This window comes from Capra hircus, chromosome 6 (genome assembly GCF_001704415.2).
Source record: "Capra hircus breed San Clemente chromosome 6, ASM170441v1, whole genome shotgun sequence".
In the NCBI taxonomy this organism is placed as follows: Eukaryota; Metazoa; Chordata; class Mammalia; order Artiodactyla; family Bovidae; genus Capra; species Capra hircus.
Window position 1 is genome coordinate 77,605,196 of NC_030813.1, and position 27,102 is coordinate 77,632,297.

A 27,102-nucleotide genomic window follows, 5' to 3' on the forward strand; every position below is an offset into this window, starting at 1 on the left:
AAATCAATGTCTACAAAACATGAAGAAATAGTCTTTTGCGTGCCTTCAACTATATCTTATTCAGTAGTTATAGATGTACTAGGAAATGAAAAAGCCAGATAACATAGATAATTTTTGCTTCTAAAAAGTAAAGTTTTATAACTATTCTAATTCACAAAATTTTAACTGCTCCAAAGTTAGTGCAAATATAGTTATTGTTTAAAAAAATATTTTTAACCTAAAGATGCCTCAGCAGTTTCCATGGTAGAAAATCATGCACTTTGGCTCTTTATCTGCCTTCACTATGAATTATATTAGAAGAATAGTTAAATAAAATGTTGGTTAAAAAGGTCCAGATATTACTGTGTATAGTAATCTGCTAGCTTTGTTGTTTCTAATGGATTTTCCATCACAGTTGATCTGTGTTTCTTTACTATATTTCTAGCTAGAGCCAAGTGTTGAACAATGATGCTATATATCTTTTTTGTACAATTTGCCAATTTTGGTTATTTTAGAACCTAGGTGTTCCTGAATTGTCCTTGTGAATCATCACCATTCTGCAGAGAAAGGACTGAAGAAAGAAATGATTTATGTACTGAAGCATCAATGGGATTTTTAAACTACATAACTCAAAGATATTTTTACCAAAGACAGGGAGAAGAGCTTTTTCTAGGGGATCAAAACTGAAGTATCTTTAAATAAATAGAAGCCATTAAGTCATTTTAGAAATGTTAATTATTATTTTATATTATTATTATTTATTATTTTATTATTATATTATATTATATTATTATTTAAGAAAGTCAAATTTTATGAGAAAAGTTTCTTACAGGCAATATCTTAAATAGTGCTCTTTGTCCCAATAATTTTAGGCAGCTACTTTTGTACTGCTCCTTTCCAAGTTTTGTTTCCTTATGCTTTTTCAGTTGCATAGTTTCTAGAATGGATTACTTTTAGACTAAACTACGTTAAATATAACTTAGAAGTAATTCTATAGCATCCTTTTATCTAATGAGAAATAAAAAACCAGTTACTGTATATAAAAGAATATCTTGCTCAAATTTCATTTGATTTCACTGGTATGTGTAGATTTTGAACACTGAAAAGTATAGACAACCAGAGGATGGAGTGTCAAGACTTCTTGGTGAGATGTGTATGGTTTGTGTGGCTTGGTCTTCATGCATTTTCACAGTTCTTAATGGGACCATTTTTTTCCACAAAAACAAGAACAACTTGGTTATTCTTCCCACTAAACAAGGCTCTCTTTTTGTTCCTTTGTTTTTACCAGTTGTCATAATTAAATCACCATATTTGATTGATTTAATTATCTTTCTACATCAGAAAATGTGTGCTGTTATTTGTGTAGACATCTTTAGGAGTCATTCAGTTTAATGTTTTAAATGAAAATTCTTGACATTATTATAATTTAAGATGACACTTATTTTTAACATTATAAAATAGTCTAGATATATATAAAGTACACTGAAAGTTAGAAATTGACTATTTGAATGATAATTCTCCAGTACTCTTGCCTGGAAAATCCCATGGACTGAAAAGCCTGGGAGGCTACAGTCCATGGGGTCCCAAAGAGTCGGACAGGGCTGAGCGACTTCACTTTCACTTTGTTTTATCTATCATATGCATTCTGTTTTATTAGGTCACTAAAATCATAATATTTATCGAATAAAAATGAACATGATAAAAGATTATATGTTATCACTTATTAATATTATATGACATTTATATAAATTATGTGTTATATATACATGAATCAATAAATTAGTATATTAATGACTAAGTATAATAAGTTCTGTTATAAAATTATTTAATTATGGGAATCTTAACAGGACCTTACTTACATTTTTTTTTTTGTCTAAATACATCCTTTATTATTCTGTAGTTAAGGACATTCGTGAAACCATTTCCTTTTCTGTTGAGGTACTGCCACTAGGAAATTTTCAATTTACTTCTTTTCCTTGACATTTTCTTTCCCAGGCTGTTGGTTACTGAGTCCCAGATGTAATTGCTTTTTAGTTTTTCCCAATGTTGCTCAGGTCAGCTTCTATAGTGATAGGGCTAGAAATATGATGAATGGAACATAAAGATTGTTTCATTTTTGTTTTGTTTAATTCCTGTTGACCGTTTTGCCTACTAGTTAAACCCTGGAAGTTGAGGAAATGTTGCTGATATGAAAATAAATTTCTTTACCCTAAGCAGCAATACCCATAGCTCCATCATATACTTGTTTTATAACTCCTTGAGAATAGATGTTATAATGATTATTATTTCTACTAAATTATACATATTTTATTATAAAGATTAAATATAGTTTAGATATTATTTTCTTCCCCATGAAGAATATAATTTGAGGTACAAGCAGCTGTCTTAAAAGTTAAGTTTTGTAAAATGACTGTTTCATAATTTGGTAGCTATCTGTAAATGCTAAATCATCAAAATATTAATATAAAAATGTATTGATGCATTCAAATTTTTAATCTGTGTTTTGGTGTTATATTAAACCAGACTATGGTAGCTATTGATTTTAAAACCATTAAGTGTATATTTAAATAAACTCTCAGTCATGTTAAAGTTAAAGCATAAATATTGCATCATATGCTACAACCTTAGAAAATCTCCCTTAGCGTTAATGGTCCCTGACTCCCTTTGGGTATTTCAGGAATTGATACTCCATAATGGGCCATTAAGGAAGATGTTTAATTTGAGACCTATCCAGGTGCACCCTACTGAGATGAGATAATTTCAAAACCTCTGATTTTCCTCCTGCCTGATTACTACTGCTACACTAACTGCAAGGAATGAAACATAGCAAAGTTATCTGTATGACTCTTGAAGGGCACTACATTTCTTTCATAATCTCAAGAACAAGGCATGTAAAATATATAGATATCCTTATGTTAGGAGGTTCTAAAGGAATTATTTTTAGACCTCATCTGTTACACATTTTAAAAAAAAATCCACTATTGTATATTGTTTAAACTTCTTTTGAAAAGATACATACTGATCTTTTTTTTTTTAATGTGAATATCAAGGGTTTAAAGTCAAAACTGTTTATATGAAAGAGATGAATGGGACTGACTAGTCATGATAACTAAACCACAGTGAAACTCTGATATAAGCATCTAGCTCATAATGAGATTTAGCTTCCCCTGCATTCCACTTGATCTTGGAAAATCTTCAAAGAAACTGTAAGTTTTTTTTGTAGTTTTCTTTTTTTTTCTTGTGTGCCTGAAGGAATTGGAATAGAACGAATTTGATATTACTACCTCAGTTCTTATAGCTTTTCTATTCTAGGATTTACTTTTAATTAAGTCAGTTACTTAGTAACTGTCATCGTTTTCAGAGAAGTAGTGTTAAGACTCCCCACCCTCCCCATTCAGCCTTCTAAACTCATTCTACAGCTTGATATGAGTCTAGCATCTAAGCTGACTTTTAAGTATTGTTCCCAGCTATGCAAATAGCTTTTTACCACTGTCAACTGTATTACTATCTGCATTGGTATGATATTTTTAAAATTTTGCTAGAGAAAACATAATCATGTTTTTTTATTTTTCCAGAAAACCCTGGTACTTAATTTGTAACTAAAACTTATGCTAGATATAATATATTATCATGATTGTCAATTATGAAGTACCCAGGTGATTTCAGTTATAAAACTGTCTAAAAGAAAGCAACATAAGACAATACTAATCTATCCCAATCATGAAGTCAGGGCAGATAATAAAAATCCAATAAATATTAGAAATGTTTGAGGTTCATGACCTAATCACCTCTCAAAGCCCTCACCTACAAATTCCATCACATTAGTATTTGTATTCAACATATGACTCCTTGGGTAAGGGGGACAAACCTGCAGGTTATAGTATGTAGGCTGTAGAGTCAGTAGTCAATGGAAGTGATGAGATGGAGTAGGATCTTAAAAATGAAAGTACATACCATGTATCTAGACTATTCAGGTGCAAATCTGAGCATGTTTATTTTTAGCTTTGTGACCTCAGCAAACTCTTTAACCTCTTGGTCTTGCAATTTCCTCATTTGCCAGTTAGGAATAATAATAGTCCCTTTCTTTGAAGTTGTTACAGAATTAATATTAATGTTTATTTTTAAAGAAGACATACGGATGGCTAACAAACACATGAAAAGATGCTCAACATCACTCATTATTAGAGAAATGCAAATCAAAACCACAATGAGGTACCACTTCACACCAGTCAGAATGGCTGCAATCCAAAAATCTGCAAGCAATAAATGCTGGAGAGGGTGTGGAGAAAAGGGAACCCTCCTACACTGTTGGTGGGAATGCAAACTAGTACAGCCACTATGGAGAACAGTGTGGAGATTCCTTAAAAAATTGCAAATAGAACTACCTTATGACCCAGCAATCCCACTGCTGGGCATACACACCGAGGAAACCAGAATTGAAAGGGACACATGTACCCCAATGTTCATCGCAGCACTGTTTATAATAGCTAGGACATGGAAGCAACCTAGATGTCCATCGGCAGATGAATGGATAAGAAAGCTGTGGTACATATACACAATGGAGTATTACTCAGCCGTTAAAAAGAATTCTTTTGAATCAGTTCTGATGAGATGGATGAAACTGGAGCCGATTATACAGAGTGAAGTAAGCCAGAAAGAAAAACACCAATACAGTATACTAACACATATATATGGAATTTAGGAAGATGGCAATGACGACCCTGTATGCAAGACAGGGAAAGAGACACAGATGTGTATAATGGACTTTTGGACTCAGAGGGAGAGGGAGAGGGTGGGATGATTTGGGAGAATGACATTCTAACATGTATACTATCATGTAAGAATTGAATCGCCAGTCTATGTCTGATGCAGGATACAGCATGCTTGGAGCTGGTGCATGGGGATGACCCAGAGAGATGTTATGGGGAGGGAGGTGGGAGGGGGGTTCATGTTTGGGAATGCATGTAAGAATTAAAGATTTTAAAATTAAAAATAAATAAATAAATAAATAAAATTAAAAAAAAATAAAATAAATTAAGGGTGTTACAACAGTGCCTGATAGTAAGGAATCAGTAAATGTTCATTGTTATTATGAGGAGGACTATTATTTTGCCTCATGCTCTAGATTTTGGAATAGATTCACCTTCTCCTGTCAGAAGTAGAATTACTTACTTTGAAATAAATCTGCCTGTGTTAAATATAGCTTGCTTGCCTTTGTTAATTTCTACTTCCCTTGGAAATAGAAATCAGTCCTTGAATATTATCATAAATGACATATTATAAAACTGTTGTTGATTTTTTGAATATCCTTTTAAATAATGGCTGCATTCATCAGGCTTGTTTTTTCACAGCTTAATAGTGATGATAAAAGTTTGAGATTCTATTGATGACAAAAGTTTTCCTTTGTAAAGACCATAGTATCTATTTTACAAATCATGTACATAGAAAGAGTGTGAGATCCAGTTTTAAGTTTTCCTTATCTCATTTCAAATAGCATTATTTTTCAAACTGGTTGCATTAATGCTATTATTTATACTTATGTTAGTTTCAAACTCACTATTTTATTTCCTGTTGAACATATAAATGGAGGCAAATATCTTATCCATAGCCTGTTGGAAATAACCAGATGCTTTGTGGAATCTCAGGGAAAAGGTTAATTCAAGGACACTTTGCAAGGAAATGATCCTTAGTAAAACATCAATCTATTTCATAGCTAAATGATATGCTGCCCTAAAGCTAAAAATAGCATTGTTCATTAAATCCAAATTTGTTCCTAAACATTAATAGACACTTGTTAGATCATAACATTATCTGAAAGACAATTAGATGGGACTTTTACTCTAGAGGACTTTCTTATAAAAGTTACCTTTCTGGATTACCTATTTTCTTACATAGTATCAAATTATGTTTGAAATATAATTATAAGGCAATATGTGTTTTACTTAAGCAGTAAAAAAAAATACTTTGATAGTGTTTCAGACAATGGGTAGAGACTTAGCATTTCATTGCTTGAAAAGTGTGGTGGGTAAATTAAAAAAAATAATTGAATACAAATGGGTCTTTTTTCTTATCGCTATGGAATTTGTGAGGCAATAGTAGGGAAGGAATGAGGAAAGAATGAAGACTTCAGGAAAGTTCTAGTGAAAGTGTAGTTTTACTTTGGGACTATTTCTAACTCTAATTTGTTTTTCCTGTATCTTAACTATCTTCTGTTTTTTCTTTTTCATCCTGATTTATTCTTTTTCTTTCCTACTCTTACAAAATATATAACTTTGATATTCTGTAATATGAGAAATTGTTGTCTTGACTTTCTTCAAGTGATCTATACTTTGAATCACAGTTCTACGCTTGGAGGTCACTGTGAACTCCCAAAGTACAAACTCTGGCTGATATTGTTGCTAATACCACTAGCCTAATTTTCTTTCCTCTCTGTTTTTTTCTCGGTATGCCAGGACCAATTTAACCTTCTAAAAGTGTGGTGTTTACATTATGCTTTCTGATTCTATCCCAGTTCTCACACAGCCAATCATCCATTCCTATTGAACATTCTTCTGTCCCAGTCACCACCAAATGTAATCTCATTTACCATTTATAATCCTACTTTTGAATATAAAACCCTTCATTAAATAAAAACAAAGATTTTTCTCACATATTGAATACCTGCTCTTGCCAGGTATCTTTGTAGGTCATGTATGTGTATAACTTTTATTTAAGCCTTCTAACCATCTGGTGGAATAAGTATTAATTTTAGATGTGAACATTAGAGTATAGAAAAATTAAGTCATCTGCCTGTGGTCATACAGCTCACAGCTTGAAGAGAGAGAACTTTAAAACTTTCTTACTCCAAAGCTCATATTATGCCTTCTATTCATGCTGATTCTGATGGCTCTGTTTAATACTTGATAATAGGAGATTTTTTTTTTTTAATTTGCAGAAATAAGAGACTAAGAAAGATATGGCTGCATCTGGTTCTAGGTCAATGCAAATATACTTAGTGTATGTGAAATTTCTTCCAGGTTGTATTTGTCTTGAATGTTGTATAAAATATGCATCTGAACAGATAAGCAGCAGAGTTAAACACATAGTCTGCTATTTGGTTGTAATACACTTCTGAATGCACACCGCTGCCATTGTATCTGAAAGTGTGGTAATTTTCTGAAATCCGTATTTGATCTTAGATAGCATGACAGCTGCTTAGAGATGTTATGCAAGTTTAGAACCCTGACAAATGTATCATATTATGAAAATGCAAAGTCTCTGATATTTTTGTGTGGTGTCATGTTAAGTACTATCTAAATACTAGTTAGTTTATTAATTTGATGGTTCACTTAATACTTCTGTTTTATTTAATATCTTAACTCAGTCTCTTTATATCAAACCAAAGATGATTCACATAAATTACTTTCAGAGAAAAATGCTCAAGTGTTTAAGAGTAATTTAGAAGATTAAAGAAAATTTTAAATATACTTTGTATAAATATTTGACTTCCCTGGTTGCTCAGATGGTAAATAATCTGCCTACAATGTTAGAGACCCAGGTTTAATCCCTGGGTTGGGACAATCCCCTGGAGAAGGGAATGGTTACCCACTCCAATATTCCTGGGGCTTTCCTGGTGACTCAGAAAGTAAAGAAACTGCCTGCAATTCAGGAGACCTAGGTTTGATCCCTCCATGGGACAGATGCCTTGGAGAAAGGAAGGGCTACCCACTACAGTATTCTTGCCTGGAGAATTCCGTGAATTGACTAACACTTTCACTGTAAATATATACCCTTGTTTTTGAAAGATAATGTTTGCAGTGATTTTTATTTATGCAAATTTTGCTTTTAAAATAAATTAAAATTTCAGAATTCATCGTTGGAAACTAAGTAAATTGAATTCAAATTCTTTGTATAGCTTTCACAACCTTTTCTCTTCTACCCAAATCTTTCTTTATATTATGTTCCCTTGCTCCTTACTTACTCAGTAGACCTCACATACTAGACAAATTAGGGTTCTATAGCTGTTCTTTATCTGCTTTTAACTTTCTTCATAACAGCTCATAACCTAGAATAATCCTTCTCCAACCACTGTTTAGCCAAATTTTATCTACTCATGCTCTAGCACAAGTATCCTTACAAACTTAAAAATTCCATAGTCTACTCAAATGCACTCTCATTTGAGAAGTTATATATAATAATTCTCTTGGCAAGCAGCAAGAAAACTTTAAAGAAAAAGTAATATTTTTAAAGTTTTAGACCTTGTAAATTATAGCTCATATTTAAAAAAATATGTATTTTACTCAATCTGAACTTTAAACCTTATTTTGCTTCTACCCAGTGATCATTAACACCAGACGTTTAAACATTTTATAGGATGGTGATGGGAGGAAGTTGTGTAATAGTCATCTAATTTTTCATTTTATTGCTCTACTTCTTTTCCCTAAGAGTTAATTATAACTTGGAGCATCCATTCACAGCAGAATGAGTCTTCCATGTAGAACCATGTTGGAAGGGCATGTTTGTGAGAATAGATACCATCCATCGTTTTATAGGACATGGATTATGGAGCACTGACCTGTATGTGCTTATGATTGTGTAATATTAATAAATCATGGAAATATTGCCATATTAAATTTAAATATTTAGCACTTAAACCCCCTACCTAAGCATCTATGCATAATTAAATACTCTATTTGAAATATATTTTCCAGCCTTGTTAAATGAATATTTCTCAGAAACACTTGATCCTTTTTGGTTAATATGGATAAACTTTTTTTGAAAATGTATCACTTTCATTAAGTTACCATATGTCAGTTTTATATTGCTAAGAAGTTAATATTTGTTAATGAATGTAATTGCAAATCATTCAAATTTCAAAATCTGTCTAATAACTTGGAAGAATACAGATTACACTCAAACAATATTTATAAACATTTCTAAAGTAAGAGTTTTTTTTTTTTGAAAATAGCTGCAGTTTAGCTATTTGGAATGAGGAAATGTTGCTGAATGGGAAACTGTTGTTTTATAATTAGCAATGGTGTTGTAGGAGTATGTACCGATCAGTTATTAAAACAGTGCCACAAGGCATTTTAAACATTCGGCGTGTGCCAAACATGTAAAAAAAAATCAAGCTCTAAAAATACTTAAATGGCAAAACATGTAAATATATAAAATGAAAGGTGGATTAATATGAATTTTTAAAGAAGATATAGAATACAATTTATAGTTAGGAAAATTTGTAATAAGTGAATATTTAACCAGTGGGAGGATATAAAAACATTATAAAGAAGATATTATAGTGTCTTCAGTAGGTTATTATGAGGGAAAAGTACAATAATGACATGCAATGTAATTTGGAAAAAATTGAGGTTCAGTTATTTTGTAGATATGTGGTTAAGAATAGCTTAAAAGTAGAAGCAACAATTCCAAGATGAATGGCATTCACAGGCTAATACTAATCTTTATTTAGAGTGTAGAAAGAAAGCAAATATAAAGTAAAATTTCAAATATGATTTGAGAAGGATATATGAAAAATTTAAATTGAGAAAAAATTATGCCATCAGAATTTAAGGTACCAGTTTCCTCAAAGTAAATCAATGTCCAAGTTCAGAAGAACTTTTATTTCAGCAGTAACAAAAAAATTAGTTTTAGCATATAATTGTTCTAGATATGAATTAAGTTTAATCTGAATTAAATAAATTTTATTAAATTTTAATCTGAACAAATAAGGAATTTTCCATGTAATTTATGAGGAAAGATTTTACTTACATAAAGCATTCATAGAATGTTTTCTGTATTGTGAATTTTTTTAATGTTTAGTTGAAAATGAGTCAGACCATAGTTTCCTAATTATAATCTTAAATATTAGTGATATAAATTAGAACACTTTCATCAGACTCAATATTTCCTTTCTAATATTGTTAAGTGTAGTGAAGTTATATAGTTTTGATGGAGGACAGATAACCTAATCAAGATAAATATATTCCTTCCAAGTTTTTGAGAGCTTCTCTGGTGGCTCAGACAGTAAAGAATCTGCCTGCACTGCGGGAGACCCAGATTTGATCCCTGGGTTGGGAAGATACCCTGCAAAAGGAAATGGCAACCCACTCCATTATTCTTGCCTGGAGAATTCCATGAACAGAGGAGGATGATGGGCTACAGTCCATGTGGTTGCAAAGAGTCCTTCATGACTGAGCGACTTTCACTCACTCCAGATTTTTGATACAGTAACAGGGAAAACTGTCTGCCATCATCTGATAATCTTTGATATATGTTAGAAACTATCTTTCAGTAGTAATTTTTAAAGTAATTTAATATGTTTTATTACTGGAAATTAATATCCTAAGTAACAGTGTATTTCAAACAAGAAGAACATACTGAAAACTCTTTTTAAAAAACAAAATCCTACATTGTTTTAGTATCCATTATTCATCTGTAGTTTTCTTAAGAACAGTGTGCATCTCTCTCAAGGAGACTGTGTATGATTTTCCTAAATATGTAAGTGAGAGGTGTGGGAGTCAAGCATATGGTCTGTTCCTCAGTTTTGAAAAATTAAGGAAACAAAGGAATTGGTGAATTACAAACAAGCACTGGTAGACATGCGTGATGACATGACCTCTCTGCATCATGCAATGTGCGCTAAGTTGCTTGTCTGACTCTGTGGACACTGTTGACCATAGCCCCCCAGACTTCTCTGTCCATGGGGATTCTCCAGGCAAGAATACTGGAGTGGGTTGTCATACTCTCCTCCAGGGGATCTTTCCAACCCAGGAATTGAACCTGCGTCTCTTATGTCTCCTGCATTTGCACGTGGGTTCTTTACCAGGAGTGCCACCTGGGAAGCCCCAGTAATTTATGGTATGGCTAATCTTCTCAACAAAATACAGGTGTATATTTTTCTCTTATGCAGTTGAAGAAACTGAAATTCAGAGAGCTTTGTAAACTTGCCTAGCACCAGAATGTTCAGTCGGCATGTTTTTAAGTCCTTTGCTGTTTCTTTCAAAAGACAATTTGGCAAGTTGTATGTGTGTGTGCACATGTTTCTAGAATATCTCACTTAACACATATCACATTTTGCACAGCATTTTAAATTATTGGTGAGTACACCTTCTGGCATCCATATTTTACTGAAAGTTGTTTAAAAATGGTGATATTTTAGACTTTCAAGTACATTCTCCTTATTTGACCCATAGTATTAACATAGAGCTTTGTACATGGAAAAGTTTAAAGAAATTCTTTAGAGTTGGAAATATATGTTGAACTTGACTTGTCAAATTCTTTTTATTAGTAGTAAATTTTTTTGAGTAACCATTTTGTTCAAATGTGATTTAATGAGTCTTATGTCTTTCCTTGTTTTTTCTTCTATGTGTTTTCTTCTATGTGTTTCTTCTATGTTTTCAAAATGATTTGAGTAAAAATCCCCTTTATATGAAAACTGATTGGTTTGGCTAATAGCAACATGTAGTTGGAAAAAAAAAATTCCAAAAAGTTTTCTTTCTTTCTTTTTTTTAATGTTAGTATTAAAAGAGTCATGGCTTATTTTTCTGTAGATTATGAACAGTCTGGTCTGGAACATTATCTACTAAAATTTCAATTTTATTCTTTGTACCTCCAAATTAGCATATTATTGTGGAACTGTGAGTGAAAGGTCCATGGATGGTGAGGCTAGAGTGTGAGAACATGTCACTGTCCTCAAATAATAGCTTCCATTCATCTAAATTCCGTTCCCTACCTCTGTTTACACACAGGTGTTTACATAGTAAACAGTACACAGTTACACTGTAATCATGAAAACAAATTTTTATGCATAAATCAAGTTTAAAATAATCTTAGTAGACATGGCTTTATGCCCTGCCATGATATCCTAAAATAAGTCATTGTTACAGATAATCACTTTCTTATACTTTCCATAATTTTCTCCTGTTCCTTCATCAAGTTGAAAATACATGAAATAAACTGTTGGTTTTCACTAAAACTAGACTTAATTTACTTCATAATTGTGATACTCATATTATGGAAATAATTTTTTGATTCCTTCACAGGGTACAATATTATAATTTGTCCAGTTTCCTTTTTAAGCATGTCTATCTTCTTCTTTCTCTTTGTCCCTCCAGACCTACTTCATATATTTGTGTTGTTCCTTTGTTCTTTACTCAGCACAACTGTGTAACATGTTTAAGCAAAGCCTAAGTCTTTCCTTGGTGTGCTGCGATTCATGGGGTCGCAAAGAGTCGGACACGACTGAGTGACTGAACTGAACTGAACTGAAGTCTTTCCTCAAAAGCTTGGTATATTTTGTCTATTCCTTTCCATAAGTAACACCCCTGATTATGCTCAGAAGTAAGTAAGTGTTACTCGCTCAGTAGTGCCCGACTCTTTGCGACCCCATGGACTGTAGTCCACCAGGGTCCTCTTGTCCATGAGATTTTCCAGGCAAGGATTCTGGAGTGGGTTGCCATGTCCTTCTCCAGGGGATTTTCCCAAGCCAGGGATCAAACCCGGGTTTCCTGCACTGCAGGCAGATTCTTTACCAACTGAGCTACAAGGGAAGCCCCATACATCTTGTTTATTTCTACCATAGAGAGAAGAAAGAGCACTAATGTTGGAGGCAGATGTTCAGTTTGAAATTCTTATTCAGTAACATGTCTGATTTTCCTTCTCAGTAGACAGGAGACAATATTATCTGCATGATAGATCTGTATGAATAATTTAATCATATAATTGTGTAATACCTAGAAAAGTAGTTTTCATATGAAAAGAACTGAAAAATATTAATTCTTCTCTTTATATTGAGACTTCGTTTATTATGATTTTCCCATTACAGGAAAAGTTGTGGGAAAAATTTTTCTACTTTAGTTGCATACTCAATAGTATCCACCAAGGAAGATATTTAGTATATATTTTAGAAATAGTGAATAAATAACTCACCTAGATGAGTTGCTATTAAAATAGTACTGTATATATTTATGGGCTTCCCTGGTGGCTCAGACAGTAAAGCATCTGCCTGCAATGAGGGAGAGCCGGGTTCAATCCCTGGGTCAGGAAGATCCCCTGGAGAAGGAAGTGGCGACCCACTTCAGTACTCTTGCCTGGAATATTCCATATGTGTGTGTGCGTGTGTTTGTCTGTGTACATATACATGTCCCTTAATGCTACAGTTATAGAGGGGAAGAAAAGATAATTGAATGTTGAGGGGTATTGTTTACTTGTTGATGGGTCAGTCAATTTACATATCCTTATTTAAGTATCCATAATCATATGCATGTAAAAGAAGGCTATTTTAAAGTAGTACTTGCTTTCAAATTTATTTTCAGAAAGAGTTATATACTTGTGACATGACAATTAAATGTAAGTTCTAAATGTTTTCATATAAGTCAAAGTGTTAATTAAAAAAAACCAAGCAAAATGTTGCACAGAAATTATTTTCACATTATTTATCTCAACCTCATTTTTTCTTGTCAATGCTTTCTCTGTTTGTAAAAGTAAAATGTTATGAGAGTGTTTATTATGAGCTTAGTTTTTCTATTATGTCTGTGAGTCTAGAAAGAAAATTATTATATCTGTGTTTCCAGATTTAGTTTATTCCAAGCCTATCTGTACAATAGTGACTCAGTAAATATTTTTGCTTGAATTTTCAAATGTCTTGCTTCTTACACAACCACATTAAAAAGTAAAAGTAAGATAAAATTGAAAATTCATGAGATGTATAAGAATTGTTAATATATATAGGGCTTTCATACTTATTGTTCTGAACAATACATATTTTCGTATTGCATATAATATATGACAAATTTTAATGTTCATGTAACCATATGAATTAAGTAACATTGCTTCCCCATTAACAGCCAGGAAATCAAGAAACTGAATGCTTAAAAGACTTACCCAATGTCTTAGTACTAGTAGAGTTGTGTGTATGTTAGTTGCTCAGTCGTGCCCAACTCTTACAACCCCATGGAGACTGTAGCCTGCCAGGCTCTGCTGTGCATGGAATTCTCCAAGCAAGAATACTGGAGTGGGTTGCCATTCCCTTGTCCAGGGGATCATCCCAACCCAAGGACTGAACCTGCGTCTCCTAAATTGCAGGCAGATTCTTTACTGTCTGAGCCACCAGGGAAGCCCACTAGTAGAGCTAATAATTCAGATTAGATGGTCTTGTTTCAGAACCTGTGCTCTTAATTACATACTGTGTAGTGCCAGAAATTCAGATAAATATATGTAATTTTGCCTTATAATGAATGCAAGCACTTCAGAAATATTTTCCAATGTGTTTTGATAGAATGAAGGTTATTACAATCCTCCGTAAGCTATCTCTATTTTGAATATTTCTTTCCAGAAAAAAATTTAGTTTTATACTCAAAATGTGAAATATATTTCACACTATTTCACAATAGTGAAATATATACTATCAATAATTGCTTGAATAGAGGGAAAGAGAGAGGAAAGAAAAGAAAGAAAGAAAAGGAAGACCCAGTTAGTCCTTGATTGATCAGTTTTAAAGATGCTCACTGTGAAAAACAACATCTTCAGAATTGAGGTCATGTACCTTCAGTGCTTTTACTTTCTAAGATATATATGTGTAAACTTCAAAGAGAGGGCAGCTATATCAGTTTGATTCAGTAAAATAACTTTACAATGCTTAAAATTTATAGTGTCTTCTATTTAACTTTTAAGCAAAATTACTCATTTTGAGTTGTAGGATCCTGGAAGATAGGTTGCATGGTTTATTCAATATTTTGCCCTATTTTCTTAGCACAGTGCTTTGTAATTTAGAGGCTACTCAGTAAACTTCTGCTAAATGAATTGATTTTGATTGAGCATAATTAATTAACATAAATTATAATTTTCACAAATTTAATTACAAAATAGTTAGAAAAGTAATATAGTTAAAATTTAGAATAATTTCTGAATTATTCTCAGGGTCTGGAATGAAAGTAAGACTCATACATTTAAATTTTTGTTTACACATATAGTAATCATAATGAATGATTTTTTTTCTATTATTAGTAAAAATTATACTTGTGGATAATATTTACCCTGAGTAAACACCAAATGTTTAAATGTATTGATAAATTATGCAAATTAATTATTATACTAATGAGTATAGTTTATTTATATTAATTTGTTCAGTGAGACTGAATTATTTGTGTCAGTTTGGGGGTTGGGAAATAAACACTGTGGTAATGCATAAGTTAATAATGTCTTTTAGGTTACTTACTTATTTTTATGTATGATGTGTGTATTCATTGCAATGAGGAAGGGAGGAGGTATACAGATGTTCTTGTCAGCAAGGAAACTTTCAAGGAAATGATAAAACCTATATTTGATAACTTTTTTTTTTTCTTGTTTGCAGGATTCTGAATTGGGTATTGGTGTTTCTGTTTTGAAGAATATTTCTTTTTGAGCTGTTTTGTTTTTAATCATCCATCTTGGGATACAGAAAAAGAATCAGAGAGACACTTATTTTAAGTTTAGAATACTCACTCCTGAGGCACCCTCACTGCCGAGCTCACGACCATGTGGCCATCACAGCTACTAGTCTTCATGATGCTCTTAGCACCGATAATTCATGGTAAGACTTTTAATTATATTTTTCTGTGACAATGTTGTCTCAATAATTTACATTAGATCCTTTATTTTAAATTTTTGTGCTATGATTTTGCAGTTTTTGCCTACCATGTAATAATAGCTGTAAGTAATGTACTTTAAGCTGTAATAAATAGAATGTTGAGTTTTATTTCTTAAAATACCATTTAAAATGTGTATTTAACCAAACTATTTTTTTACTTTCATGGTTGATTATTTTTATCACCCTTAAAGAGTATCATTTGAATTATTAACTATCATTTATTATGAACTTAATTGACCTATTTTGCTAAGTAAAATAGCTTTTAATATAGTAAATGCTCTTTTGAAAGAAATCACTCCAAAATTCTACTTTCTTGAACCCAGTAATTATTTGCTTCTGAGTGTTTAGTACCCTGCTCAACCCTTAACACACAAAATTAAATTGAAACCTCTCGTTAAAGCAGAATTGTGATATCCCTTTTAACGAGAAAAGAGACAAAAAGCATTATCAAAACAGTATCAACATAAGGAAAAATGTATTTTTCCTGAAACATGCTAATATACTCATAAAAGACTGTATACATTGTTCATTTAGACATCTTGGTACTTATAGCATGAGTATGATAGTTAAGAAATGCTCTATCTTCCTTTGTAAATTTTTATAAAACATCTAATTAGTCAATAAATAAGCAAAACAAATTCTGTACCACTTAGAATAATATTTATTTAATCCTTCTAAAAATTGCCAGATTAAAGTCTATACATATGTTACTTTTTCCCAATTTAAAGTTTTCTACTGATTATCATTGATTTTGCCCTTAAATGAAAATGGCATAATACAGTCACTGTTGCATATGTTAATGATAATTATAGCAAAGAAAAAAGGACACAGCTGTACTTGCCACTGCTTAGGAGGTCTCAGAGTATTATAGTTTAGCAGGCAGCTGAAATGACTTTTTAGCCTCCTTGGCTCATTTTTGGTTTTTAATTGACTATAGAAATCTATTGTAGTTTTTCAGTGATGCAGTTCTTAATTTGACTCATTCATATGTTTTAACATGAATTGCATTCTACTGTCGTTATAAAAACAGGATAAAAATCACTTGTCTTTTGACATTTTCCCTAAAATTTCCCTGCTTCCGCAGCTTTATTTCTAACAAATTGCTATAGGAGAGTGCTTTTTTAAAAAATAAAAGTAAAATTATACCACCATCTCATTTTAAACAATGTAAAATTGTTAAATATTTCAAAATTTTCCCTTACTTCTTATACTGATGTGACACTTGCACATTCACATACTTGGGCACGTATGACACTCTGTGCTATGGGACAGTATAGGAATTACGTTCCTTTAAACAAATGCTTTTCTAATTGTCAGTGTCCCTAAAGATGATTCCACTTAGCCTTTTGATTTTATGAAAATGTATCACTCGTAAGGTTATTTGAAGATTAAATAAATAGGATGTGTTAAAAATCTAGCATATAACATGACTGATATTAAGTGATTGAACATGTTAATTTCCTTCATCATACTATCTACCCTTCCAGTATATTTTTGTTCCAGTAAATTGTAATGGCTAAGAATTAGTTTACCCTGAGATCTTCTTCATTTGATACTGATATTCAAGAAAAAAAAACTCTAAGTATCTATACAATTCATGTTTACACAGTCAGTCTAAAATTGTACTAGTAGAGCAAGGTAGGTTAAAAATAGCAGAAATACACATTGTAAGAAAAACTTTCTGTTCAGAGGTGTAGTTTCTGGTCTCCTAAACCTGACACCTACTTTGTATCTCATGGGTCCCAAAGATCACTGAGCCTTACACCATGATTCTTGAGTTGAGACCTGTATTGAACAAACATACAGAAACACACATATAATCTCTTCAAGTAACTAATAACTATTTAAAAACTAATAAAGTAGAGAAAATATTGACCCTGGTATATAAAAATATATAAAATATTTTGACTAAAAAAAAAAAAACTAAAATAATGTTTTCATTTTCTGTGAGCTTCTTTATATCATCCTATGCATATCAGGCTAAACAATATAGAAACTTTCCACTTATAAACTTTATTCTTATTACCTTGTGTACGTATTTTAAAATTTTTCACCAGAGAAAATGCAAGTCAGTTTTGATTGCCTTCTATGGAAGGCTTTCTCCATTGCCTTGTGGTACCACTTCAGACTTGTAAATGAAGGGCTCCATGTAAGCTTATTTTTTGAGTTCAGCTTGCTCATAAACAGAAAGTGTGTGTGCCTTTGATCAACGCAGAAATATAATAGTATTAGACATTTTTGGAGTCCCCACCAGTCTTGGCTTGAAGGAATACCATATAGCTTGAAACCTGAGAGGACTGAAATAAAATAGATGTCTTAGTAATAGAGGTTCTTTATATCCAAAACATCCCTGGATAGCATGTCCTTGCCTACTAGCTATATTTCTTCTCCTGATCAGACTTAACTTTCCTGGATATGCCCCAAATTTCTGGCCTTTTCTCCAGAGTAAATAATAATAATGACTACTTCCCTGGTGGCTCAGACAATAAAGAATCCGCCTGCAATGCAGGAGACCTGGGTTTGAGACCTAGATCGAGGAGATCACCTGGAGAAGGGAATGTCTACCCACTCCAGTATTCTTGCCTGAAGAGTTCCAAGAACAGTGGAGCCTGGCATGTTACAGTCCTTAGGGTCACAAAGAGTTGGATATGATGGAGTGACAAGGACATAGTGATTCAATAGCCATAAACTTTAAATGTGTTGGTACAGTTAATTATCACAGCATTCTCATGGGTTTAATATTACTTATTATTATCATCATTACCATTAACTTTTTATAGTGAAAGTATTGGGGTACCAAGTGACCAAACAACTTGAGTAAAGTTGCACATGAGACCCCAAGAGGTCTTAAAATGAAGGATTTATCTTCTTGAGCTCTGATTTTAACTGCCAATAAATAATCAGTTCCTGTTAAAGCCATTCTTCCATGTAGAAAATTCCACATCAGCTCTCCTGGTTCTTGTGAACAGACGAGGTAAAAAGGTAGATTTCTGCCTCTTCCATGTTCTGGGCATAGACTGACTGGGCTTTGAAGTCTTAACAGATCTGAGATAAAATTTCAGCTCTACCGCCTACAAGTTCTGTAACAGTTACTTGGTAAATTAGTTAACAAATAACATTTATCATAGACTTCGAGTCAGATGACTATGCTAGCTACTAAAGCTATGGTAATGAACAAGGGATTCTTAATTCTTCCCTCAAGTTTACAGTAACTTAGAAATTTGTAAGCCTGCTTTCTATCTGTAAGAACAAACACTTACTCCATGTAGGGTTATTTTAAGAAATGAATGATATACACATAGTTCCTAACATAGTGCTTGGCACTCAGTTAATCTTATTTCTGTTTTATCTTCCTACCCCTAATTACTTTGAAATAGAGCTAAACCTCTCAGCATTAGATAAGGAAGATATACAATTATCCTTATTCTTATCCTGAGAATGGAAGTCTTTTGCTACTAAAACCTCAACATTTTGATTTTACCAAAACATTTTAATACTAGTATCAAAACAAAATTATTGTCAAACTGATTATATATATATCAGACATATATATAAAGACAATATATAATTGTCAGTATATTATATTATAGTATATAATTCTCAGTGGTAGTAGTATGTAGTAGTATGCATTTTTTGCATGATTTCTGCATGGGTAAAATTATAAACTAAGCTAAATAATTAATTCTGAATAATAATTACATTAGTTGAGTAATCTCCCACATCATCCTAGAGAGTCTGGCCAGTATTTTTTATAGGAAAATAAAGTTAATTAGTATATCCACATATTGTGTATATTTATATATATATATACAAATTTAAACTTAAGAAATGTCTCTGGTTCTGTGTTTATCTGTCCATATTTTATGTCTCTGTGTACCTCTGTATTTCTATTTTTCTGTTTTCCATGACTGTGTCTCCTTTCTGTATAACCATAAAATCCTTATCTATAATGCAATGAGACCTGGCAGAAGTAAAGAGAAGTAGTGAAAGCAGATGGCCAGTTCTTTGGTATTAACTAATGTAGTGTTGCATGAAGATAAAAGACTTTTTTGTTCTAATGATGTGGTTGGGAGCAAGGGAAAAGAGATGGATCAGAGAACAAAAATCCAGTGATAACATGAGCACCTGGGAGTCATCCTGACTGGCGGTAAAACAATATCATGGTTCAGTATAGGACCCACACTAGGAGATCTGTCCTTGGGAGGGATGCCACCCAAGCCATAATGGGTTGGGAGTTGAGCAGGTGATTGCCATGCTCAAATATTTTAACTGCATCTTATGTTAATTAACCCATACTTAGCAAGTGTATCACAATGTTAGAGATAGAACACAGGGTCATTGTAGCTTATTGTGTGTAAAAGGAAACAGTATTTTTAGTGATATCTTTGCAGAAAAAAGTAGAATTTAAAAATTCTTTCACGAGCCACCGTATATGTACTTTTTTCCCCAAGTCTATTTTGTGTTGGTAAAATTGCATGTGTATTTATATATTAATGAACTTTAAAGCTAACAAATTAATTATTATAAACAGTTCTTAGCAAGGATAAAACAATGATCAAACACATATATCTTGTACTATTATGTTTTTATGTAATTTGTTTTATTATTAATCTATTTTAGTTATAGTATCATTTAATGTGTCAATAATTTAAAATAATAATTCAATAATATGTGAAGCTTGAGAAAGTACCAAATTATATTTTACCACAGAAAATATTACCATATAATTTTTTTTATGAAGTCATGTTTTATTAATGGTGAAAAAGGTAGGTTGACTTCTAAGCTCTGCTTTGCTATTTTTTTTCTTTTCTAGAAATTAATCATCCTTTAAATGTTTACAATGCTTGCCAGCCTAGATAATTTGTAATACTTGCAGTAATATCACTATCTGTATGGTCAAATATGTTACACTGAGAAATCTTTGTCATCATCATGATACATGAGATTATTGAGAACACATCCAATAGCATCTGTTAATACATTAGCCACTTGGTACTTAAATTCAAAATAAATATTAATATATATTTCAAAAGTTAACTATGCAGTCTCTAATACAACAGTATGTACTACCAATATGTACACCTGACAGCTTTCCTTTGTAAGAATGTGTTTTGGAGCCTTCCCTATGCATTCAGTATGCAGTTTAGCAATTGGAAAATAATTTTATTTTGCCTTTGCATCTGCAAAATATGTTATGTGTGAATTTTATTGTAGTGACACTCCTCTACAAGTAACAAATGAGCACTTTGAGAGCAAAGTAGCATTTTCTATCTTCAGATTTTATGTACTGTGACTGTTTTGAGGGTGTAGAATCATGTATTATTTTTCGTGCTTCTTGGCTTTGGGGTAGACTGATTATACTAGGATGGTCGTTGTGCACTTGATGTTGAATAAATTTCAAGTAGTTTGATATGTAATATATAAGTATCTAATTATCTGTCTCCCTCTTCTTTGCATTGCTATTTTCATTCTCAATGTAAGAATAGTGCTCTTACATTTATAATTTCATGTAAATAGCCATAGGACATTTTTCATACAATTATTTCCTGCATGCAGATTGAAAAATAATTTCTTAGTGACTAATCAAAAAATTGAAATGCAATAGGGAAGATCTCATCATGAAAATAAGATGCTATATATCAATGTTATATTATGATCTGTTTTGACAGTTTAGAATAAGGCCCTGTTGAAAACTAGGGTTAAGTCATTCTCTAATTTATTTCAGATTTTTAATTGATGAATTAAAAATAAACTTGTTATATTAATAATTACATTTTTATTTTATTTGAATCTATGTTTCTTTACCATCATAGCAGAACTAGTTTCTTTAAATATAAAAACTTATCTTTGTATCAGAAAAACTGTGTATGAATGATTTGACCAAAGGAGTTAGGTTAGGTTAGCTAAGGATTTGCAAGAGAAATATGCTGATTGTATTTCCAAAAGTAATGGATATACACCTTCAAACAAAACTAGGCTCTCACAGTAACACTTGATAAGCTTTCTGTGTTTATTTGATCTATACACACTGTAGTTTGTGGTGATATGAATGTCATGAAGTCAAGGTTATAGCTTGATAAAGTATAAGAACATAGTCTCATATATTTCTTTGTCATTACCAGTGTCACCTATTTTATTGTCTAAGTAATCCTCCTCAAATAAATTTAAATCAGAAGGCAAAAATTCAATAGTCCCATGATCTGGTGGTACAATTAATACTAATGGTTAGATATTTTTTGCAGTCGTGCAAGTGCATATTTTTTAAAAGTGGAATAACTTTAGAAATAAAAGTTGTATCTTTAATACTGATTTCACCTTAAAATGACATTTCTAGCTCTTCACTAAAGTTTAAAAAATTATGATAGCATGTTATATGAAGGAATCATTGTTTATCTAAACATATATTATTGGCTCAGCATTGAAGGTCATTGATACATTACAGTTACAAATCGCAGTATAAGGGAACATGGTTGTATATAAAATTTGACTGTATCTTTGTACCCATAGAAGAAAATCTCTTGATAATATGGAAGGTAAAAGAATGACTCATTTTTGATTAATTCACAACTATCTAAAATAAATGGTCATAAAAGATCAAAACAGCCTTGCTTATTATCACCACCATTTGTTTAAAATAATTCCACAAGTTTTGGCTACTATAATAATCAACAAATGTAAATAAGAATAAATATTCAAATATTAAGATATAATTGTTACTTGCAGGTAGATTATGATGCATTCAGAAAATCAATAATATAATAACTTTCTCAGAATCAATGAAAGCACTAAGTTCAAGTTTATGATTCATACATGCATATATGATTACATCACAGTGGAAATGAAATGCCTGAATTACTTAGGAAATATAGGAGGAACTACATTAAACCTAGGAGAAGAAAACTGTGAAACTTACTGTGAATTGTAAAATAAAACACCCAATATACCATGTTCCTGAATTAAAAAAGTCTAGGAACAGCAAAATTGTAAATTATTTCCCAGTTAATTTTTATGTATGTTCATGCAACTGCTTTCAGAGTACTGATGTGAGCTTTTCCGTGTAGAAATTTAATAAAAGTATTCTAAAATATATATTGATATATATAGAATATTAAGCAAAAGTTTACAAAAGTGAAAAGAATAATAGGTAGATATAAATTTAACATATATATTATGAAAGAACAGTAATTAAGATATAATATCAAAATTAGGGTAATTGATCAATTGTAAAAATGAGAGTCCTGAAAAATCACTGCATTCTATATTTGTATTATAATTTTCAAGGAATGACTCCTCAGAAAATCAAATATCTAAGACAAAAGAGTCAAATAAGGATCAAATCAACTGTGTGTGTATGTGTTTCCAATTATATATTATGGAACTTCTAGAGAAAGGCTTCCTTGAGTTGCCTACTTTAATTTCCATTCTTAATGTATTAGATAGCATAAACTTTGGCTGTGGTCACGGTAGAATTCAAAATGAATAATAGCTTCTAGAGAATATATTCTTGTTCACCAAACGTTTCAAGAAAGGTAAATGTTTCTGGTTGGGCAGTATATGTGTGTGTGTGGGTGTGGGTGTGTTTGGGTGCGCGTGTGGGTGTGTTTGTGTGCGCGTGTGCATGTCTCTGTGTTTGAAGGACAGAGGGGATGCCATTCTCTTGTTCTCACAGTTATTTATAAACTCAGTCTATTAATGGCACAAGAGTTCCAATATTTTTCTGAGACTCATTGTCATTCCTCTCCACAGAAGGAAGAAGAGTATTGGGAGGATTCCAGTGGGAAGTTCTTATATGGATATGCTTGGAAATAGAGCACATTACTTTTGTTTCCACTTCCATTAATTAAAACTGTGCCTCATACCCACACCAATAAATAAATCTGAAAATTGTAGTCCTCTTGTGATGAAGGAAGAAGAAAATATTTATAAAATATATTGTAGTTTTTTAAAACACTAGATTTGATGCATCAATATCTTTTTTAATGTATAAATGGGTACTTAAAATATCTTTCTTGAGATATATTTCATATACCACAAAATTTAGTTCAGTTGATTTTAGTGTTTGCATAGTTGTGCACCTTTTAGAATGTAATTAGTCCTCCAAAAAGAAATCCTATATCCATTAGTAGTCACATCCATCTTCCCCTTGGGAAGACCCCGTCCCTGACCATCAGTAGTCAATGTCTTTACGCATTTCCCTATTGTAGACATTGCAACTTGCTTCTTTCATTTAGCATAATATTTTAAAAATATATGTATATGATGGCATGTATCCGTAGTTCTTATTTTATTTCCAAGTAGCCTGTTGTATAAATATACCACATTATATTTATCAGTGGATGGAAATTTAGATTATTCCCCACTTTTTGGCTATTCTGTATAATGTGGTTATGAAAATTCATGCATAAATTTTTCTGTGGACGTTTTCACTTTTCTTGGGTATAAACCTAGGAGTGGACTTGCTGAGTCACATGATTACTATATGTAACATTTTGAAAAAGTGCTAAACTACTTTCCAAAGTGGTTGCACAGTTACACGTTGCAAACATTCTTGCATTCTCAACTATATTTGTTACTGTCTTTTTTCTTTTAATCAATCTGGTCAAAATGAAGTAGTATCTTGTGGTACTTTTTTTTTTTTTGCTATTCAGTAGTTTCTTTTTGGTGATCTATTTTAAATATAGTAGTTTGTACATGTCAATTCTAAACTCCCAATCTTGACTTATATTTCTCTATGGCATAATCTTGAGCCCATTTTTGTGTACTTGGTTATTTGCATATTTTACTTGAAGAAATATTATTAATCATTTCTTTTTATTTTTCATTTCTAAGTATTCTTTATATAAATATATTTTTTGTAAAAAGATCACAGGGTACCATTGTTACAGTATACTTGGATTTAAGAAATCTTTAGATTGCATTTTCTAAGAGGTTTTTTGCTTGGATTTGCCCACTTACATCTCAGCTATTTTAAATTCACTGTGAAATTGTATATCATTTGTCTAGCCCCATTCCACCTTCTTTTTTACTTATGAATTTGTGTCCTAAAAATAGCTCATTAACTTGTTTTTTTTTATGATTGCAAAAACTTCTAATTGACAATGATTGTAACTTTTCTGATATGTGAATTGTATAGTGGTGAATGATACACAGAGTAGTTAGGTAATTCATTGGATTCTTCTAGTCAGTTTCCAATTACTCCTCCTTAAGAAAATGCTAAAGAACATTAAGCTTTAATTGTGATGACCAAAAGCATTTCTATTTTTGTTCTAGTCTGAATTCTTCTACCAGATTCAGAAAGTCCTCTTTTTTACATTTTTTTGTATCTTTGCTCAAATTATAAACAGTGCATCTTTTATTTCCATAGACTTATTTTCTCTGATATGTTCTACAGACAACTCAATGCTTCTTTAAATCTCAAGAAAGTTATGTGATTTGTTGTGTCTGTCAAATCTACACATGTTACTTAGTATCCTTTGGACTCACTCATATCATATCTTTAAACAAAACAGAAAAAGACGAGAAATGGAAAAGGACTTGAAGTATTATTTGAAAAGAATCCTAGTCAACTTGCACTATTTCAGCCCATTGGACTTATCTGAAATATTACTATTTCGGGAGAAAAGATTAGGACATATAGATAATGATTTATAAATGTTACTACTGAACAGCTGTTACATTTTTAAGAAATCTTGAATAAAGGAAGATGTCCTATTTAGAAAGTAATGCTTACATGAAGCCCAGAAACTGAAGTTTATAGTATTATTCGATTTAAACTGCTTTGAAATTCTAATTTGCAAGGTTCTATTGAATGAAGTGAAAAGATTTCGGGCCTTAGAATCTAATTCCAATTCTGTTACTGCTAAGAAACATGACCTTAACCAATTTGAATCACAGTTTCCTTATTTTTTATAAGGGTAATTAGGCCTACTTTGTTGTAGTATGAGGATTAAGTAAAATAATGTATAGAAAGGCCTTAGCACCAAGCTTCACACATTTAATCTTGGGAAAATGTGGTCATTAAAACATACCTTCAGGAATTAGACCTAAAAACCAAATGACCTGGATAGTTAGCAAATTTTAAAATACTACAGTCTTGGGTCACTTACTTTCCATAGTGTTTTTCAAAGACTGCATTGTATATTCTTAACCCCCAAATGTGACAGTTTCTCTAATTATGAGTCTACACATTTGTACACACATTCCATCATTATATTCAGGACTCACCCATTGGACTGTAACTAAGTCTTTAATGAGTTACTAATGAACATCTTAAGCTTAGATAAGCAAGAAAAGAAAAAAAGTTTGAGCATTTTGAAAAACTATTCATAGTTAAGGCTGTTGCTTTTAATTAGGCTATAAGCCCAGTGAAATTTCCTGTCTTTACTCATCTTCCCAGGTTTGAAGAAATTGAATAATAAGTGACAGATGTACCCTCCCTTTGATATTATTAATGTAATGTGAAGTAAAAAGGGATAAATACATTGAGCTAAAATAGAGAAATCATTGTTTGATTAAACACAAAGATATAATATACAAATTCAAAATAGTATTTTTCAATGATTCATTTTTTTTCTTAGACTCTGATGACTTCAAAACCAGTTAATTTTGTTGTTGAATTAGAAAATAACAGATGTCATGAGGAAAAAAGATCCAGGCATGATTATACCTTGTAGATTAAAAAAAAAAAATCCTCTATATGGATGAAAGAACAAACAGCTTTTACATATTACTGCTTCTCTCCAAGCTGTTAGAGATACTGTGAAAGTAGTGATCACAGACAGTACCTGAATTAGATCAGGACTATTATTTTCTGTAGCTCTTGTTATAAATCAACAATGATGGTGACTGTTTAGCAATGATCCATTTTAAAAATTCCTTTTGATAGTGAAGTTGGTGAAACCATTCAGACCTTAAGGGCACATGATTAAATAATGAAGAGAGATAATACATAAAATTCAAAGCAACAGGCTGGCATGATGCTCACTCCAGGGTGCACTCATATTTGCTTAAAAAGAAACCCTTTTATACTAGTCACAGTGGCTCAGGACAGTGGGAAGAGCTGAGATAGCCCAGATGCTTTATGGGTTACACACTGTTGTTAGAGGCAGGTTTGACATCGTGCCTCCACACACAAATTAAAAATCAGCATGTCAATTTTTAAAAGTAAGTGCCCAATAATAATCACACTCCCTCTATATATATCATAATATAAAAACATAGTCAGTTGTTTTGACCTGTGAGCCTGTTAACATGTCTGCTTTCTTGTGAACCAGCATGTAGGCATTCATTTTGTATATGTACTGAGGATGGGGTTGATTGGTAAAAGTTCCTTATTATTTGAAAAATAATACCAAAAACATTTTCATTCTTCTCAACTACCTTCAGAAATGCCAGTTATGATTAGCTTAGGATGGGGAGAAAGCACTCACTAACAAGACAGATCTCTGTCAAAATATGTATAATTTTTGCTGTTTTTTTCCCCCTACATGTCAAGTACAGGTGTCAATGGGATTAAAGTA

The 27,102-nt window shown here is 31.8% G+C and overlaps 1 protein-coding gene across 9 annotated transcripts in view; it reads left to right on the plus strand.

The window, feature by feature from the left end:
• The window catches only part of ADGRL3 (adhesion G protein-coupled receptor L3), a 945,437-nt gene that overhangs the window by 349,334 nt on the left and 569,001 nt on the right, over positions 1-27,102 (plus strand). For all 9 annotated transcript variants that reach the window (XM_013964661.2, XM_013964654.2, XM_013964662.2 and 6 more), the window contains exon 3: positions 15,308-15,526. In XM_013964661.2, coding sequence (XP_013820115.1) covers positions 15,472-15,526 — 55 coding nt within the window. In that variant the 5' untranslated portion in view covers positions 15,308-15,471. The remainder of the gene's footprint in view (positions 1-15,307; positions 15,527-27,102) is intronic.